Genomic DNA, 17290 nt, shown 5'->3' with positions numbered 1-17290 from the left:
TTGTAATAGAAGAATTTTCCACAGCCTTTATGGGGCATTGCAAGAAAGTTGAGTTGCAATTGATTGCAGATTTGCATTTAATCGGAGGACTTACATGTACGCTCAATTTTAGGAGTTACGCTTGATTTGTGCTCAAACGCAAGTTTCTTGCAACGCCCCATTAGACTACCCCAAGTACCTCATTAGGATACTAGTAACTGGCTACTTTAGGGCCGTCTGCACCATCCCTAGTTTTCAAATTAGAGCGCTGTATCTGATCCGGCAAATTATCCCGATCTGAACAATCTCGAGATTATTTGCAGTGGAGACACAAATTATCGCGCTAGTTCGTAGGATTAATCTCGAGATTGCAGTCCCAAGTCAACTTGGGATTATTTGCAAAATAGCGCGCTGTTTTATGAATTATCGTGCTAATTCGTTGGTGCAGACGGACTCGGATTTATTTATTCACGGCGTCAGACCATAATGCGTCGATGCCTCGCTCGAGCAGGAATCGCTCTTCTTGCAATGGTGGAGAGGGGGTTTCTTGAATCTCGAGATTAATCGCGAAGAGGGCCAATTGGGTTAAAATCTCGAGATTGAGCAAACTCGGGATGGTGAAGCACCGCTTTTTTGTATCTATTATTTTTTTCTAACTCTTGTTGGAATGCTCTCCAGGGAACTAATATAAGAAGAGGATACAATGTGTGAGGGCACGACAGGATCCGATGACTAGGTTAATACTAATTGCAATGTAAAGTGTTTAGAAAAAAGCAACTTACATGTACTATTATTTTTCTTATTTATTATCATAGGTCGTACTGTGATCAGCTGAGTCAGTACAAAGAACAGTGTGATCTTGTGATGGAAGAGGTTTCTACGGCCTTAGACCAGCTCAGAGATCTCAAGCAGCAATACGTTCTGGTCGCTACGAAAACCAACGCTCTTCATGAAGCGTGTGAACAATCAATGGCAGACCAGGTATGTTGATATTGCCTGTAGATATTTAAAAAATCAATTAACCGCTTTTAGATATGATGAATTGACGTTCAGCAACAATTATTATAGCGTTCAAACTGTGGTGAGCTGAATCTCAATTTTCTAAACATGCATTTAACGATTTAAGTCTAAAAAAGTGACAAATTTATGAAATTAAAGTAATTCCTCTATGTTATAGAATAAACTGTTGCCAGTATGTTTTTCATTGTCTATGAAATTGTCAGAACTAAATGATTTGCATTGCTGATGTTTTTTAGATTATTTTGTTTCTTGTAAAATTGTGGACAAATTTTGACCCTCTGGATGGTTTGCAACGGCTCTTTAAGAAAAAGTGTAGCTTACTGATGTGAATGGAAGAAAATTTTCACTTTTCAATTTTCATAACTACAATACTACATTTGATTTGTTGATGAGAAAATTATTTGCTTCCTGAATCACTTCACAATTTTTCTCTTTAACCCCTTCCCACAGACAATGTTAGTGAATAAGGCTGAAGCCATCAGCTGTAAGCTTGCGTACTTCAATGAACTGGAAAGGATCAATCAGGTAACAAACATTCTTGGAAACAATATCCGACAAGAATTTAATTGGAGCCAAAAACTATATTGTCTTTCGGCTGGTCAAACTTTGGATCTCAAAGATAAGAAATTTTGAGTACAGCTCAGAAAAATTGCTGCATTTTAGAATAAAGGCAACCTCGGATTGTCTGATTACAGTCTCCTATTTTATGTAGGAAACGCTTTCTTGGCAAGAGAAGGTTGCCACTTGTGTCAACATTCTAAAACTAGCTGTATTCAAGTTTTATTCATTTTGAGATTCAAGGGTGTAGCAGTCCACCAATAATATTGAATTGAATATGCATGGATGTTATTTTTTAGTGAAATGTCAAGAGGCCAATTAACTTATGATTTTAAAGAAAATCCAATACATACCACATTTATGTCTTTTGAAGGGGTGAGTAGAATAAGGTATGACAAAATGTAACCTTGGGTAAAAATATCAATAGACTTTCATGACTAACATCTCACATTGTTGTATTTATTAATATGTTTATTTATATATACATGTATATGTATATATAAATATGCACATACAACAGTCTGCAATTTAGTGTTTGACTGAATTGCAAGTAATTTTCTAAAATGATAAAACCAGTACCATTTCCTTGTCCAGATCATTGTAATGTTTATTCAGGTGAAATATGAATGCTTGGTGTTTGCATTGTATTACATTATCAAAACGCATTTGAAAATTTCTCTTATGGATCATTATATGAGTCATCCAAACTGTTGGTTGTTAAATATGTCATCATTAGAGATGTTTGATTTTATTTGTTTTGATAGAAACTGAGCTCGCCAACGTTTGCTGTCACCAACGAATCATTTGTGCCACTCCTATCCAAGTTGGATGAATGTATTGCTTACATCATTGGAAATGTGAGTAAATATACATCGTACAGCTCACCCACTTGTGACCATCAGGGATGTAGTCGAGACCATTACTCCCGAGTCATGAGGCTGCTGCACAAAACCTTCTGCCATTGACTGTACATGTGACTTGGGCCAAGGCAGAGGCCGAAGCAAAGCACATGTTGCCAGAGTCCGGCCTCGACCACATCCCTGGTGACCATATCCTCCCAGCCATTGTCACCCAGATTTGTTGCTGTGCATTTTCAGTGAAAATATTTCGGGTTTCCTTCCACTTTCAGTGGAACGATTTTTGCTGTTATTGTGCACATGAATGATCTTTATCATATGTTCCACTCTAATTTTGTAAATAAACATTAAGATCATTTTCTCTTCCATTTGACATCACAACTGTTTCTTGCACTCTGTATGCATGCTTGATCCTTCACAAATTGCATGGATATGACCACAACCAAGAGCTAATTCTATTCAACAATTTTTTTAAAAATGATTTTGTTTCAAACTATTGATATGCAGCCAATGAATTGGAATGGAGAAAAAAGTATCAAATAAATGAAGTCATTGTCACCTGAATGGATCAATGTATGAACTGGAATGGATCGTTGATTTATGATACTCATTTTTGTATTTTATTTTGTATTTTAATCCCATACAGCCCCAGTACAAAGAGTCCGAGCTGTTCCAGGCCAGGTTTAAGCAGTGTTTGAGTAAAGCATTGACACTCATTAAAGCTGCAGTCTTCACCATTCTCAATGGAGCTACACAACAAGTTGTTCCCAAGGTACGTTTATTGAAATAAAAAGTCTTCCAACTTACACAAGCACAGTTGAAAGCCTTACTTTCTTTTTTCCATCCGTACTCTCATGGAATTGCAGCTCATAATGAATGTATAATGAATTTTCAGACTTGGCGATATTTCATGTAATCAGTGATACTTTGCTGGCAATAATCAACTAACATTGAAGTCGAATTTCAACCAGCAATACTCCATGTTGCCCAATATTTAGAAGCAACTTTTGTGTCTATGAATTTCTTTTTGTTTGAATGCAAGTTCATGTAATAAATTTATGAAATATATTTTGTGTGAATTCATGTAATAAATTGTCTATGAAATCATGTAATAAATTGTGTATGAATTCATGTAATAAATTGTGTATGAATTCATTTAATAAATTGTTCATGAGGGCAATTCCACAGGTTGGGACAAATCTGTAACGTGAGTAACCGACACATTCCAAAGATTTGCCAGGAGCATAATAGAATTTCCCAAGTTTTGTTTTTATACAAAGGATAGTCAGACTGTGTACTTTGTTGTGATACGGAGATGTTTAGTTCCTATCAATAATAATGGAGTTACAGCTCCAAGTATGAGTCAAGGTGTCTCCAAATGTAACGTGAGTAACCGTGGAATAGCCCATGACACTAAGTTAATTTTTTATTCTTGTTTTCAGGATGTGACAAGTACATCTGAGAATGCGTTCACACTTTTCTATGGAAAGTTCAGAAGTAATGCTCCAAAGATCAAAGCGTTGATGGAGCAGGTTGAACAGAGACTAGACAAGACGCCAGAGTAAGTACATTGATGAGTGTGAATTATTTCCTATTTGGCATAATTAGACATATAAACATACGCAACCAATAGGATAAGGAGAGTCACATGGATGACAGAAAAGGAAAAAGATTAACTAAATAACTATAACTCAAAGATCTTCCTTTCCTATTCATGTACAGAAAGAATGTACTTCTGATCGTGTGATCAATTGATACCATAATTGATGACCTACAATGTACCGGTAGTTATTCGTTGAGTAATTGAATTTGGTTTGTGATTAATTACATTGATGATGGATTGATTGAATTGAATATTGTTAGTTTCATTGGTTGGTTGTTTGATAGAGCAATTGCTTAATTGTGAAGCTTGCTGAAATCATAATTTCCTGATTGATTTATTTTCCTGGTTGATATTTTTTTCCTGGTTGATTACTTTTTAATTTACTGTATTTATAATTTTGTATTGTAGTGAATTGATTAATAATACCTTGATCTATCATTGATTCAGTGACTGAACGAGGACTTGTTTAGGTTCCATATATTTTTTTGTCTGTATGCGAGCATTTATTTACTGCAATATCCAATGTGTTCTTCTTCATCCATCTAATACTCTGGCCCGTATTCTGAAGTCGGGTTTAACTTAAACTCAGGTTCAAAGATGTGGTTTAAGTATGGATAGCCAATTGTTACATAAAATCAATAACAGTAGATAATATCATTTTTCAGCTCATTTGGCTCTGAAAACATTCATAATTGTCTAGAAAGTATAAATAGATTATTGTCTTCGCCATCGAGGAATCAAGAAAGAGCACAGTAAATATAAGAAATATACAACTTAATACAAATTTTGACACTTTTGGCTTCCCATAATTTTAGCACAGAGTGAGACCATGGTCTAAGTTAAACCTGACTTCAGAATACGGGCCTCTGTCTCTCAGTAAAATGGGACTCTCATAGTAATACTTGTTTTTCTCATTGATATTTCCTGCAGGTACACGACCCTTCTTGATGACTGCTTACAGTGTTACTTCAGTAAGAGACAGCAGCTTCTCATGCCCAGCATACAGATGGCTGTGTCGGAGCTTGCTACCAAACATGCAAGGGACCACTGCTCTCTGGTGAGTTATTCTACCAATTGGATGAAATTGTAGTTACGGTGATGATGGTGATGAAGATGATGGTGGTGATGATTATGTTGATGATGATGATGATTATGATGGTGGTGGTGGTGATGATGATGAAGATGATGATGATGATGATGATGTTGATGATGATGACGATGATGATGCTGATATGATTATAATGATGGATGATGATGATGTGATGATGTTGGAGATGATGATGATGGTGATGATGATCATACTGGCAATGATGATGATTTTGATGAGGATTGTTATGATGATAATGGTGATTATGAGGTGATGACGATGATGATGGCGATAATGATGATTGTTATGATAAAGTGATGATGATGATAATGGATGATGGTGATGATGATGATGATGACGATGATGATAATACTGGCAATGATGATGATGGTGATTTTGGTTTTGATTTTGATTATTATGATGATAATCGTGATTATAATGATGATGATGGTTTTGATTGTGGTGAAGATGATGATGATGATGGTGATAACATTGATGGTAAAGATGATGATTGCGGAGCTGCCAAGTAGTACTGTTTTTCAGTAATTAGTGTTGAGAAATAATAAGAATACTGATGATTAACTGCGAAATACTGAATTTAAATGTTTTAATTTTGTGTGTTGTCCTATGGTATTTCTCTGAAAATACTGATTCCTCACCAAAATAATGATTTTTTAGCTCTTAAACACTGAAATGTTATTGTTGGGTTGGCAGCTCTGTGATAGTTATGATTGTAATGATGATGATGATGACAAGAGTGATGACAATGAAAATCTATTAATAGTCTGCTGTCATCCATTATACTTTTTCAGGTGCGGAGTGGATGTGCCTTCATGGTACATGTCTGCGAGGATGAGTATCAACTATTCTTCCATTTCTTCTCAAAGTCAACAGAAAAACTGGAGTAAGTTTTCCCTTTCCTTATCACTACATTTTGAATCATATAAATGATGATTTTGTGTTCCACTTGATATTTGAATGGATTCGATCTATTGGTTTCTTCACCATATTTTCAAGCTTTATGCAATATAATCACTCACAATTGCTGTCTTATGGTTCATTTTGATACCTCGAAGCTAGCGCAGAGAAATATTGAGGTGATTATCTGATTGTATTATTTAGAGATTGGGCTGGGTATGTGCTTTATTTCATACACTTAATGTGTAATGCCCACAATTTGAAGGGTCCGGTAGGTCCAAATGAGATTTGAAATGATTTCTATTCTCTAAGATGAAGACAAAAGTATGAAAACATAGATTGAAACTGTCATGGTTTACAAAACATATTGTTAACACTTCATATTTGCTCCATATTGAGATAATGTGAAATGTTATTACCAGTAAACTTGCATAGTTTGACTTTCCATAAGTCAAATATTCCCCAAGTCAGAGCAATGGTTAAGACCAGATTTTGCTAAATATTATATATCTTCTAAGTCAAATTTTTCTTAGTTAAATAGATTTCTGTGTTCCTAAATGATTCCACTTGTAGCATGTTTACCTATTTATAGTTCATTTTTGTATTTTGTTTCCCATAGTGCAATGTTGGAACAGCTCTGTATCAGTCTGTATGACGTTCTTCGTCCTCTGATCATCCACATCAATCACCTTGAAACCCTGGCTGAGCTCTGCAGTATCCTCAAAACAGAAATGCTACTGGATCATGTCCAAGCCAATCGTAAGTTGAGCAGAACTCATCCTTATAAAGATAATTTGTAAAGGTCCTGTCACATCCTTCCGAGTTGTGGGCAATCACCCGCGAGAAGTTTTTAGCATGTTATAAATTTTCTGTGTTCATATCAGACTTGCATGTTCTTCCGCAGGCAACTGCGTGCGAGATTTTGTCTTTGCAGGTGACTTGCGGGTAGCGGAAATAGTCACCGGCAAGTTGCGTGCAAGACTTGCACGGAACGATGTGATGGGGTCTTAATGAATGTTCTTGTTGACTGAATTAGTGGTTAATTATCATATTTGGTGACATACCCGACTGCTTAGGAAACAGAGTTGACTGTTAAGAGAAAAATTATTTCTTACTGCTATGAAAAGTAATATGCTTAATAATTATACATTATGTATATACATGTAATATTGGTGGAGCGTTGTGGCCCAGTGGATTAGTCTTCGGACTTTGAAACAGAGGGTCGTGGGTTTGAATCCCAGCCATGATGTAATTTCCTTCAGCAAGAAACTGATCCACAATGTGCTGCACTCAACCCAGGTGAGGTAAATGGGTACCGGTAGGAAGTAATTCCTTAAGAAGCTGTGTGTGCTATGAACGCCTAGCTTAGCCGGGTAATATAGGAGCGCCTTGAGCACCTAACAAGGTGGATATGTGCGCAATATGAATATCCTATATTAATATTAATAAGTATTGCTTATCCAGTAGCCCATTCAGAGGCACATCATGATGTATTACCCCACGTTAGTTCCTTCTACTGTTTCCAGCGTTTGATGAGTTCTCAAATCCTTTCAAAATCAAAGCCTTGTGTCAGAGCCAGAATGGATTTCGGCAAAGCTGAGATTTACTGAAGCATGCAATTAATTAATCCTACTTGGTGTCGGTACAGTAAACTTTTCCCCTAACTTGGCTTGATTGCAGCCAAGTTTTATCTAAATCTTATCGTAGCTATTATCTGCAGACGAGAAACTCTACTGTACTAATTAAAAGAAATTCATTGCTTGAAATCGATTTTGTTTTTACCTTGTTAGCTTTCGCCTACTGGTTTCTGCAGGCTTCTTCAGACTAGCGCTGACTTGCCATAGATGAATGTATCACTGCTGATACTCTATGTACCCCATCTACGGCGAGTCAGCAATAGTCTCTGAAGAAGCCTGCAGAAACAAGTATCTAAAGCTAACAATTGAAAACAAAATTGATTGTGAAAATATGAAATTTTGTTGATTAGTGCATCACCAATCAGATGAATCTCTTTACGGATATTTCTAATGCAAGTTGCATCACTGATGGTTGATTTTACCTTAAAACTACACTTTGTTTACTGCTTGTACAATTCTTACCAATTGAGATATTGTTTTCCATCCAGCGAGTGAGCTCGGTGCCTTTGCAGTGGTTGCCAACCAGATGCTGGAGGACGTCCAGGAACGGTTGGTCTACAGATCAAGCGTCTACATCAAGTCGGATATACTCAACTACAACCCGGCTTCCGGAGACTTGGCCTACCCTGAGAAACTGGAAATGATGGAGGTAAGATGAATGTGATTGTGATCGTTATAGGGTAACACAACATTTGCTCCTGCAACAATTGTGCCATGCTTTAATACGTCTAAGATAAAGGGTTAGGGTTGAAATAGGGTTTTATGTTAGGGTTAGGCTGAAAGTAGGGTGTTAGTGTTAAATCCAAGATTGAAGTTTTTCATTCGATTAGTGTGTAGAATTTATAGCGGAGCAATTGTTGCCGGGAGCAAATGTCATGGAACCTAGTTATCATCTCTTCTCCCCTAGAGTTTGATGGCAGAGGTACATGTATGGTTCAGGTTGTCTGTTTGTTTGGAAGTTTGTTTTTCTGTCTGTGAGCAAGCCTATATTAGGGATTTTTCACTTCAACGATGCACGACGGATTCAAGATCATAAACAATGTATCGTCAGATGCCTTTCATGACAAAAGCCAATAAAGTAATCTTTGTCAAAAGTTGGTGAATCAAAATAGCAGTTCCGTCTTGGACTCTGGACAAACAACATATTTGCAATATTTTGTCAGCTCTGAAACTTAGTACGAAACTGCTGTTCCGATTCACCAATTTTCGACAAAGACCTCTCAGCTGTACATTGTCATTTGATTGACTTTGTCAATACATTTACTGTATTCTTGATTCTGTTGTTCATTATGGAAGCGAAAACTCCATAGTGTTTCCATCAAGTCAGACATCAAGTCTCCTGGCATCCAGAGACTTTGCGTAGCCTGACAAAACTAGAAATGATTTAATAAAGATAAATTTGATTATAATTGTACACAACACAAAAGACATATGTTGGTCATCTAATAATGATATTCCAAGTTTTAAGCGTGTATTACTTTATCATCTTATGTTATCATTGGTAATATTTAACTGCCCATAGATGAGATTGGAAATTTTTATTTTTTCCCATTATTTTATTTCATTTTAAATACAGAGCATTGCAGAGAGTCTGCGAGAGCAAAGGCTCAACCATTCACGGCGGAACTCTGGGGATTCGATCGGATCGGCGACAAGTAATGAGGTCGCGACACTCAACCAATCAGGATCGGCCTTTATGAGCGGTCAGACCACACCCCCTGAGGGTATGGGACCTGCCGTCATGGCACCCATTGGTAAGCAGACTTGTATTTTACTGGGCTGCCTTTCATAAAAAGTTGTTATTGATGATGATATACAAGCTTCTACATGTAGGTTAAAGAGCTACCAAAATAGTGCATTATTAGCGATCTTTAGTGTTATTGATTTTTTATGATTTCACAGAGTAAGGCTATGTAAATGTGTCAGATCTAGATCTACAATGATATGGTGACAAAAACATTTGATTCTAAACACTTTCTCATGAAATCATTGTTTTCTGTGACTGCATTTGACAATTTTGCAGTTACAGCATTGGACTCATAATCGTAACGTTGTGAGTTCAAATCCCTGTTCTGCCATTGTCTCCACTTTGATAAAAAGACCTGCGAGTAGTTTATGTCGTCTGTCTGAGTTACTTTTACATAAGTGTTTCCTATGTATAATTTCTGAAGGTTTCCATGGCGAAGAAGAATAGTGTAGTAGGTTTCACGGTACACCATGTATCTCTCTTGGGCAAGTGTTGGTCCTGAAAAGGACCACCCAATCTCTGTTTCCTATGTAATTGGTTATATACCAGCTTGGCGTTATATCAGCAAAGAGCTGCCCTGCTAAGTTCCCTCAGGAGTTACCATAATAGAACAGAACAGAAGAAAACAGTACTTTCAACATCATTAAATATCATTTCCCCCACCACCATAGGTTCAGGTGCCGGTACAGCTACCATCCACGTCAATGCTTCCCTGTCTCCCGCTGATCTACATGGGATGTGGTATCCTACGGTCAGACGTTCGTTAGTCTGTCTCTCCAAACTCTACAGGTGTATAGATGTAAGTCATCACGTATTCCTCTCTCTTCTTTTTAATATTTCTTGTGGTACGATTTCCTTGTTTGTGCATTTAGCTATAAAATAGCTTGAACCGTTTGGGGTTGTATTCTCTGAAGTTGACCTGTTTTTAAGTTGTAATGTCTTCTTCTCAACTCTTTAATATTTTGTGTGAAAATAATTACACATGATGTGGTTAAGCTCAATTGCGTGTGGGTGTCATGGTCTAGTGGTTATACCTCTCATCTTTCAATCTGAGGGACGTGGGTTCCATTCCCAGCTATGGCATGTTTTTCTTCAGCAAGAAATTTATCCACACTGTGCTGCACTCGACCCAGGTGAGGTAAATGGGTACCGGCAGGAAGTAATTACTCAAAAAGCTGTGCGCACCAGAATCGGTAGACTAACTTAGCTGGGGTGGATACATGCACTATACAAATCCCATATTATTATTACTCTATTATTATTACTCACTTCGCATTGTTTTCTCTGAAGTTAGCCTGTGTTTAAGTCAAACCTCTTCTCTGTTACTTATTAAACATTTTTTGACAGTTATTCCACATTATATGCTTTAGTTAATAGGTATTCAGGTTTTATACCCACTTAATTGTTGGTTGAGTTTAGCGGTGATGGTGCTATCCCATCGATATCGATAGCGAGAGGAATTCCAACCTCCCCTGTACAGCTCTCGTCATTCGATTTTGCTATAAATTGCAATGTCTGTGAGATATAGATTCACCTAGGTTGTATTGTATGAAGTTATTGTGTTTGAGTCCAGAATTTGTGAGAAGAATTTTAGTCTGCACACTATTCATGCTGACTCAAAGTACTTATTCATTGTTCTTAATTAGCATAAATCACCAAATATTTTATTGGCATTATTTTCTTCACTAATTATCATTACAACTCCTGCATGGTTGTCATTAATTTATGAGAATAAAGACATCTCGCTATACCAAATATTCATTCAATAGAAGACTTCCTGTATATCGTTCCAAGAGCACATGCACCTATATTTCACTACCTTCATTTTTTGTTGCTTTTCAGAAATCCATCTTCCAAGGTTTATCACAAGAGATTCTCCAGTCCTGTATTCATTCCCTTAACGTGGCATGTCAAGGCATCACCAAGAGAAAGGTATCAACTCAGTTTCTTTTAACTCTTCATGTGTTACGTTCGCATTATTGCACATCCGTAGGCGTGTTTCGTTCGCATTTTTGCACAACCACACATTTCCCATAGACGTCCCTGTCCCATTGTTTTTCGAACAATTGCATACCTTACATGTGTACCGATTGATGGATGATCGCAGTTTTTGTCTCACCTGCGAAGCAAGTGAGACTATAGGCGCCGCTTTTCCGACGGCGGCGGCGGCGGCGTCAACATCAAATCTTAACCTGAGGTTAAGTTTTTGAAATGACATCATAACTTAGAAAGTATATGGACCTAGTTCATGAAACTTGGCCATAAGGTTAATCAAGTATTACTGAACATCCTAGTAGAGTTTCATGTCACATGACCAAGGTCAAAGGTCATTTAGGGTCAATGAACTTAGACCATGTTGGAGGAATCAACATCGAAATCTTAACCTGAGGTTAAGTTTTTGAAATGTCATCATAACTTAGAAAATATATAGACCTATTTCATGAAACTTGGACATAAGGTTAATCAAGTATCACTGAACATCCTGCATGAGTTTCACGTGACATGACCAAGGTCAAAGGTCATTTAGGGTCAATGAACTTTGGCCGAATTGGGGATATCTGTTGAATTCCCATCATAACTTTGAAAGTTTATGGATCTGATTCATGAAACTTGGACATAATAGTAATCAAGCATCACTGAATATTTTGTGCAAGTTTCAGGTCTCATGATTAAGGTCAAAGGTCATTTAGGGTCAATGAACTTTGGCTGAATCGGGGGTATCTGTTGAATTACCATCATAACTTTGAATGTTTGTTAGTCTAGTTCATTAAACTTGGACATATGAGTAATCAAATATCACTGAACATCCTGTACACATTTCAGGTCACATGACCAAGGTCAAAGGTCAATGAACTTTGGCCGAATTGGGTGTATCTGTTGAATTACCATCGTAACTTTGAAAATTTATGGATCTGATTCATGAAACTTGTACATAAGAGTAATCAAGTATCACTGAACATCCTGTGCGAGTTTCAGGTCACATGATCAAGGTCAAAGGTCATGTAAGGTCAATGAACTTTGGCTATGTTGGGGTTTTTTGTTGAATAACCATCATATCTCTGTAAGTTTATTGGTCTCGTTCATAAAAAGTGGACATAAGAGTAACCATGTATCACTGAACATCTTGTGTGAGTTAGAGTAGTATTCAAAGTCAGCACTGCTGCTATATTGAACCGCGTGATGCAGGTGAGACGGCCAGAGGCATTCCACTTGTTCAAATTACAGAATGGTTGAGTTTTCCCCAAAAATCAATACATCCTGATCACAGCCAGGAAGTTCATTGAAAAAGGAGAGGATAAAATCTATAAAACCCTCCTCACAAACAATAATATGGCCAGGTTTTATTGTTAGGAGTCTGTGACTCATGGCACGAATGTGAATGAGACCCTAAAATAATGCAACACATATGGGGTTTACAGGTGAATGCATGAAGAGTTAAATCAATGAACCAGTTTGTAGATCTGGGCCCTGTCTTACAAAGTGTTAAGATTGATCCGATCAATTGTAACTATGGACGGCCAGCAACATCAACATATAAAATGCATGTTTGTTCAAAATTTTTCTAGATATAAATGTACATGTATATCCATAAATTCATTGATTTCTAGACAATTTGGTGCGTTCTCCTTTGTTTACAAAGGGCATTTTGCAAATTTCCTGTAGTAAAAAATTATGACACTGATGGATTTCCATAGAGTTACGATTGATTGGATCAATCATAACTCTTTGAAAGACGGGGCCCTGCTATGCAAATATAGGTAGATTAAGGTCACATGATCAAAATGAATCAAACTGAGATCAATGCATCTGACTCTGTGTAATTTATTCACCTTCTGGGTTCTTATTTCTTTTCTGCTGAGTGACATGTAAGAGGATGATAAGTTCAATCATAAATACATAATTTTAGCCATTTCTTTCATATTGATATTTGCTGAAACCAAAATTCAATTAATTGTATATACCAGTAAATGTGCAATATTTTCTCAATGGTTTTGTATGAGGCCCCACATGCCTCTGGGCAACATTATTGAATCTTGTAGTTTACATGTACATCTGGATCTATGTGTGTGCATATTTTTGCGGGGATCGTGCGATCAGCGCCTGAGATCTTAAGGGGGGGGGGTCAAATTGCCCCCCCACACAGTAAATCCATTGAATGAAATAGCCTAGTTGAAATAGGGTTAATTCCAATTTCAAGTAAATTATTAATTGAATGTAATTAGTAACATTGTATTATTGACAATTTCAAACTACTTGATAATCAAAATTTAAATTCAATCACAGAACCTCGAATATACAACAAATTTACATCATTTATAAGATGATTCCTGCTATGCATCATTATTCACAATCCTTTGACTGACTGATGATCCTTTCTTGTCTCTATCTCAGACCCAGCTAGATGGGCAGCTCTTCCTAATCAAGCATCTCCTGATTCTCAGAGAACAGATCGCACCATTCCAGGTGGAATTCTCCATCAAAGAGACCGGTCTGGATTTCAGTACAATGAAAGGTGAGATGGTGGTATCCTTAAACATGCAAATAGGAGATTTTTCTTTCTATAGGATAATATAATAATAATAATAATAGTTCGCATTAATATAGCGCTTAAGACATCGGAGTGACGTCTCTAAGTGCTTTACAGATATATTATTATCTCGGTCATCAGATCCTTGCATGCCCGCATACAATGTATGCACCTTCTCCACTCCCTGGGGAGCATTCCAACTAGAGTTCAAGATTCCGTTGCTAGGAATACTACAAAGGCTTTCGCATTCTACAGGGTACCCATTTAACACCTGGGTGGAGAGTGGCAAATAGTGGATTGACGCCTTGCCAAAGGATGCTAGGCCAGGGTGGGATTTGAACACATGACCATCTAATTTCAAGACGAGAGTCAGAACCGCTACACCATGGCGCTTCCACGCTTACGCGGCGCTTAATATGTGGTAGGGCTTGAAGCTGTATGAAGGAATAGTTGACACGTATATCTCCATTGTTTTTACGAAGTGTTCTAAGATGGCTAGTCAATGAAAAAAAAATCGAACAAATTATTTGCTTTTGATGCTTTTACTGCATTTGATTTTAATTACTGTTGCTCTTCATGCCCAAAAAACATAATCTTAACTTTAAACATGTCAATCTTTAAATATGTTTCTGTGCACTTACATGTAACCCTGTCTTGGAATGGTTTTTGGAAAGAGTGACAACATTTTATTTGTGAATAAACAAGAATGAGCATACAAGAGAGTGTTAATGCTACATGTATGTGTATACCCTGAGGACTGTTTGATTGTTGAGAGCTGATAGAATGCACACATTGTATTTGTGACAAATAAACTGTCAATTCATCCAATCATTCCAGTGATCTAAATATGCTAAAAATGATGTGATAAATAAATAGCTGCGTGTAATTACTTTTGCTTTTAATATACAATGTTTTGCTTTTGATATCTTCATGATCAAAGATATACATGTACATGTATTTTGTTTGATCTTATTTAGTTTCTGTTTCTTCATTGATTCATTATTCATTTTGAAAATATCTTGATTTTAGTTGCTGCGTTCGGCCTGTTTAAGAAGCCAAGAGGTCTGTTTGTACTTAGTAGCAACAATTCATTCCTGGAATTCCTTTTTGAGGTAAGTTTTAAAAATAACCTCAAATACAAATTGCCAATTTAGATTAAAAAAAAAGCAACCATCTAATAAAAATAAAAACAATATTAAAAATCTTATAATACAATGAACTTCATTTTGTTTTATTTGCATAGTATTTCTAGTATTTATAAAGCAACCAAATAAAAACAATATCAAAAATCTTATATTATTTTGAGCTTCATTTTTTACATAGTATTTCTTGTATCTATATATTGAAAGTGTGCACCAGTATGCAAATATGACAAAAAAATCAAGTAACATTACAAATATACACTAAGAACAAAATGGATATTTGTGATATTTGTGCTAAATAAATTGGCAATGTTGTTTTTGCTGTTATCAATGATATTTTTATTTTTTATATTCTTATGATTGTACGTGTAATTATAGTGGACGATATAATTGAATATTCCTTTTATTTGTTGATATGATTGTTAATCATCTGTTTCATGCTTTTCCATGTAGGGTGCGCCTCAAGTTACGGAACACTATGTAGATTCCAAGAAAGACGTAGACAACCAACTGAAATGTACGTGCGAGGTTTACATCAAACATGTAGTAGACCTTCTAGCCTCTGAGCTTGTGGCGTTCAAGAAAAAGGTGGGTAAATTGTATTTTTTTCATGTCTGCATGTTGCCATTCATCCCTTTTCAGTAGGGATGTAGAGTGGGGAGTCAGGGGAAAGGAAAGAGGTAATTTCATCCTCTTGCAACCTTGCATTCTTATTCTAGAATGTCAAAATGGGCTTAGATTATCACCTCATCTGAATGATTATGTATATAGATGTCTGTCTTACAAAAAAAGAGTGAACAGCTGATGTTTAATAGCTATTCTGGCAATAATTTTCAACATTAATTTATTCACATTCTCATGAAAGTTTCGCCAAGACTCTATGTTCATCATGAAACATAGTGTCTTGGCAAATCTCTTGTATATTGACCCCTCAATGTTGATTTCAAAGGCATTTCCCTTTAAAGAAAAGTGCAGTATAACTTCCATATTTATAATAATGAGAGTCTAGTATACGTCCATGCTCTCTTATGCTACACCCCTTCAAGATCCTTATGTTCCTCCACTCTAATTCTCTTGTTACCCTCAAAGTCTCCCAAACCTGGGGTCGGGGGGGGGGGTATCATTTGTCCACACATCCTGTAAGTTATGGAACATCTTTCCTAAAGACTTTAAAACATGATTATTAAACTTTCTGAAACTTTTAAAAACACCTTAAAGTATTTCAATTCAATTCTTCTTAATTTCCTATAACATTTTTAAAAAATGCCTTGACTTCTCTACAGAGTGGATTTGATGTGATATTGATCTATTTGTTATCATTATTATAATTATTGCTATTATTTTCAATCTATTTCATTTTGTTCGTTCTTAGGCTCAAGTAATCATTGATCTGAATGAAGAGGAGAGTGGGACTAAGGTGTCATTACGTACTCAACCATTTGCTAGTCCAGGTGAGACTACTCAATACATATTCTCTCTATCTTTGAACGTATTGATCTCTTCTACATTAAAGGGGAATGAAACGTTTGGAACAAGTTTCTTATGGTGATACAAACTCTTTTTCCATGATGTATTCTTTAAAAATCTGTATTACAAGCTGTCCTATAGAAGGAACACATGATCTCCTGATAGATGTGATAAAAAGAGGCAATTTAAATGAAATATATACTAAAGTAATGGGGAGAGTTGTTCACAAGTGACATCACACATCTTTGTCACATTGCCAATTTGAGGATCTCCATAGCATTAGTGAACGCAATATTCAAATGCTCATAACTTTCTCATTATTTGTCTGAATTTTCTTAAACTTTTGTTGATCTGTTTCTTTGAATTTTCTGTTTTCACACAATCTATCTTGTTCCAAAGGTTTCATTCTCCTTTAAGTAGAGTATGAAGGAGACCCCATGTCTGCTCACCTAAAAATTTTACAGAAGATTTGACATGATTTAAAAAAAATATCCTGCAAAAGCTTCATTTTGGTATTTTGTTCCTTGTATACCAATGAGCAAGTGTGCCAAAAAATTTCATCCAATTAAGAGTGAAAAATAAGATTTTTGAAGGACCCCCCCCCAGTCTATCATTTTGAAATAAAAAAAAACAATGAAGCCTTATGGAATACATGGAGACACAGAAAATTTTCAAAGATATAGTTCACTTATTTTCATGAGATAAAGTTGATTGAGAATCCATTTCATGAATCAAAAGTGACTTGTG

The 17290-nt window shown here is 36.2% G+C and overlaps 1 protein-coding gene across 1 annotated transcript in view; it reads left to right on the top strand.

Annotated features, from left to right (window-relative positions):
- The window catches only part of LOC121429996 (conserved oligomeric Golgi complex subunit 3-like), a 29920-nt gene that overhangs the window by 5339 nt on the left and 7291 nt on the right, over positions 1–17290 (top strand). The window contains exons 4-19 of the mRNA XM_041627263.1: positions 795–960; positions 1450–1524; positions 2322–2414; positions 3061–3186; positions 3857–3975; positions 4948–5074; positions 5917–6008; positions 6642–6781; positions 8148–8308; positions 9236–9413; positions 10078–10205; positions 11249–11338; positions 13799–13919; positions 14964–15046; positions 15530–15664; positions 16449–16527. Of these exons, the coding sequence (XP_041483197.1) occupies positions 795–960; positions 1450–1524; positions 2322–2414; positions 3061–3186; positions 3857–3975; positions 4948–5074; positions 5917–6008; positions 6642–6781; positions 8148–8308; positions 9236–9413; positions 10078–10205; positions 11249–11338; positions 13799–13919; positions 14964–15046; positions 15530–15664; positions 16449–16527 (1913 nt within the window). The remainder of the gene's footprint in view (positions 1–794; positions 961–1449; positions 1525–2321; positions 2415–3060; positions 3187–3856; positions 3976–4947; positions 5075–5916; positions 6009–6641; positions 6782–8147; positions 8309–9235; positions 9414–10077; positions 10206–11248; positions 11339–13798; positions 13920–14963; positions 15047–15529; positions 15665–16448; positions 16528–17290) is intronic.

The sequence above is a fragment of the Lytechinus variegatus genome, chromosome 16 (assembly GCF_018143015.1).
Source record: "Lytechinus variegatus isolate NC3 chromosome 16, Lvar_3.0, whole genome shotgun sequence".
Lineage (NCBI taxonomy): Eukaryota > Metazoa > Echinodermata > Echinoidea > Temnopleuroida > Toxopneustidae > Lytechinus > Lytechinus variegatus.
Note: the sequence above shows the minus strand (reverse complement) of the source record. Positions and strands in the feature narration are given on the sequence as shown.